Raw genomic sequence first — 3152 nt, forward strand, 5'->3', positions numbered from 1 at the left:
GATATGATATGAATGCATGAATATGATTGAGTACGAAATATCAATGAAATCAGTGAGATGACAGTAAGAGACGACCACTATAGGTCCAAACATGTCACGACCCAATTTAGGATCATGACCGAAACTTAGGAGCAAATGCCCCCAAGTAAGCCTCATCGATATTTTACAGAAAATTGGACAGAGTTTTTCCTGTTTTTGGACTATCCCAAAAATTTTCCTATCTCAAATCAACAACTAAACATCCTAATATCAATTCAAATGACAACGACTTTATCAATTAACCAAAATAAATATCTACCATTAATAGTCCACCCACTAACAACTAAAAATACTACTTTATCTCCAACTTTGATAAGAATGAGCGATACTCAACATAAGTCTATAATAACAAAAGAATACTCAAGACTCTAAAAGAATGACTATGGAGTGACTCTAAGAGTTCAAAGAAAAGACCATAACAATAAATAAAATCTCCGCTCACGCAAATAAGTGCGAGGCTCACCAAGAACTATCAACCTGTACGCTCTAATTAATGAAATCCTCGCCCACGTCAATTGTTGTCTCTATAAAATAAATTAGCAGGGAATGAGTCGCTAGCTCAGTGAGTAATAACACTTAACCACAACCGTTTATTTTATTGGGGACAAGTCAGAAAACATGCTAGTATATTAAACAAAAAATTTCATAAAAATGCCTTTTCAGAAACAATAAAAAATTTACAGTCTCATAATGTTTTTCTAGTAGTATAATATAATTAAAAATTCAATAATAAGCTCGGTAACCATTGTATAATATCAATATTCACATTTGGGAGGTTTCAATGAACGGATCATGTAATTGGTATAACTGTGGACTTCTTCGCCAGAAGTCAAATATAACGGTAGTCCCTACTCGAGGGAAATTGGTAACGGTATGCTAGTTCTACCTTCCCACTAGAGAGGGCTATAACGGTAGTCGGTAATTACAAGGTGCACCAGGTCTAACGAACTCGTCGTTAGCTACGGGATCCTTCAATGTCTACTCCCATTTATGCTTGTCTCTGTAATCTGTATATACTCGTAGAAAATATTTTAAAATAATATAGGGCATTTCGGTTCTTATCAAATTATAAAATTTTATTTTGATAACAGTAAATTCAAGTAACTGTAAAATATATCTAATGACAACGACAATATTTAAAACAACGGTAATCATCTCAAATAACTATTTCGGTATCATATCGAGTAAAAGACTTGTCGCACATGCAACTCAAAATAATCGGTAACATATTCATATTAAAAATCATGTGTAAATCATGCAAGTTATGAAAACAAAAATTGCGGTAAGATTACTACTCACAGTACTCGTGCCGAAATACCAAATGCTTCACCTCGAGCAATTCGCACAAATTCCTCCAATCAATCTATAATTACGTAATATCGATCTCATGTTAATTTTCCCGTTTAGGCTAATTTATAACTAATTTAGAATACCCAATCATCGGGGTTCACATTTGAGTCTTAATTTGTGGATTTATATTCTCATAGAACTAGTCCAAAATCTATAAATTTCAAACTATTTAGTATACTTTATTCCTCCAAAATTAGACCTATCAGTACTTAAACCAAACCTTTATAGCCTTACTGTCCATAGCAATTATTTATTTATTTATTAACATAAAATAAAACTGATATTGAATTCTTTTATACTATATGAAATCGCGTAAATGCAGTGAAATAATTCAACTGATAAGAAGAAGGGTAACCTCTTGAGTCGAAGGAGAACTTTATACTTTCAATTTCAACCCCAGTTCTTCTTAAAGCCTTTGTTCAAAGCTTTCTTCTTCTTCCTCTCTTTTCTTCTTTTCTCTTTCTTTCCTTCTCTGCTTTTGTTTTCTTCATTTCCTGAAGCAGAATGCTTCGTTCCCCTTTCCCCTGACCCTTTTCTGTTTTGCCGTCACTTTACAATGGGATTTTGCCCATTTAATTGGCTAGTTTTTTTTTTAAGTAATATTAAATGACAAAAAAACCCAACTTGAATGTGAGTATTACATTCACCCCACCTTATGAAATTCGGTCCCTATATTTATAACAAGTGCATACCTGTAGACTAAAACAAATGGGGGTACTTGACTCGCATGGCATCTTCTATTTCCCAAGTAGCTTCTTCAAATGTATGATTTTGCCATAAGACTTTTACGAACTCAATTTCTTTTGACCGTAGCTTTCTTACTTGCCTATCAACAATAGCCATCCGTTCCTCCTTGTAAGACAACTTCTCATCAAGCGGTATAGTAGGTGCTTCAAGCACCTGAGATGAGTCTAACATACATATCCTTAGCATTGAGACATGAAATACTGGATGAATAAAGGATAACTCAGGAGGGAGTGCCAAACGATAAGCCTCAGCTCCCACTCGGTCTAGTATCTCATACGATCCTATAAACCTGGGGCTCAACTTGCCTCTTTTCCCAAACCGCATCACACCTTTCATAGGGGAGACTCGTAGGAACACTTTGTCCCCAATTGTGAACACTAAATCTCTTATTCTCTTATCAGCATAAGACTTTTGTCTACTTTGAGCTGTAAGCAATCTCTGTCTGATCAACTGGACCTTATCCATAGCTTCTTGTACTAGGTCGGGTCCAATAAGTTAGTCTCACCAGCTTCAAACCATCCGATAGGAGAACGACATCTTCTACCATCCAATGCTTCATATGGTGCCATTTGAATACTGGACTGTAAGCTATTGTTATAAGCAAATTCAACTAAAGGTAGATAAGCGTCCCAACTACCTCCAAACTCAAGAATGCAAGCTCTCAACATATCCTCCAAGATCTGTATAGTACATTCAGACCGCCCGTCTGTCTGTGGATGAAATGCAGTACTAAGATCTACTCGTGTACCCAATGCTTCTTGAAAAGATTTCCAAAAGTGTGAGGTAAATTGTGATCCTCTATTAGAGATGATGGATATTGGAACTCCGTGAAGTCGGACAATTTCGTTCATAAATATCTGTGCATACCTCACTCCACCATATTTAGTCTTCACAGGCAAAAAGTGTGCTGATTTTGTCAGTCGATCTACAATTACTAATAATAACCTCTAAGAGTACGGGGTAGGCCAGTCACAAAATCCATGGTAATTCTTTCCCATTTCCACTCTGGAATCTCA

General features: G+C 35.8%; 1 protein-coding gene across 1 annotated transcript; it reads right to left on the bottom strand.

Moving 5' to 3' along the window:
* Positions 1 to 1779: 1779 nt before the first annotated feature.
* LOC138907735 (uncharacterized) lies at positions 1780 to 2601 on the bottom strand. Its single transcript, XM_070198342.1, has 2 exons — positions 2108 to 2601; positions 1780 to 1924 (listed from the first exon to the last, which is right to left on the bottom strand). The coding sequence occupies exons 1-2, from the start codon at positions 2599 to 2601 to the stop codon at positions 1780 to 1782; spliced, it is 639 nt and encodes a 212-aa protein (XP_070054443.1).
* Between the last annotated feature and the right edge of the window lie 551 nt (positions 2602 to 3152).

This window comes from Nicotiana tomentosiformis, chromosome 3 (genome assembly GCF_000390325.3).
Source record: "Nicotiana tomentosiformis chromosome 3, ASM39032v3, whole genome shotgun sequence".
Classification (NCBI taxonomy): domain Eukaryota; kingdom Viridiplantae; phylum Streptophyta; class Magnoliopsida; order Solanales; family Solanaceae; genus Nicotiana; species Nicotiana tomentosiformis.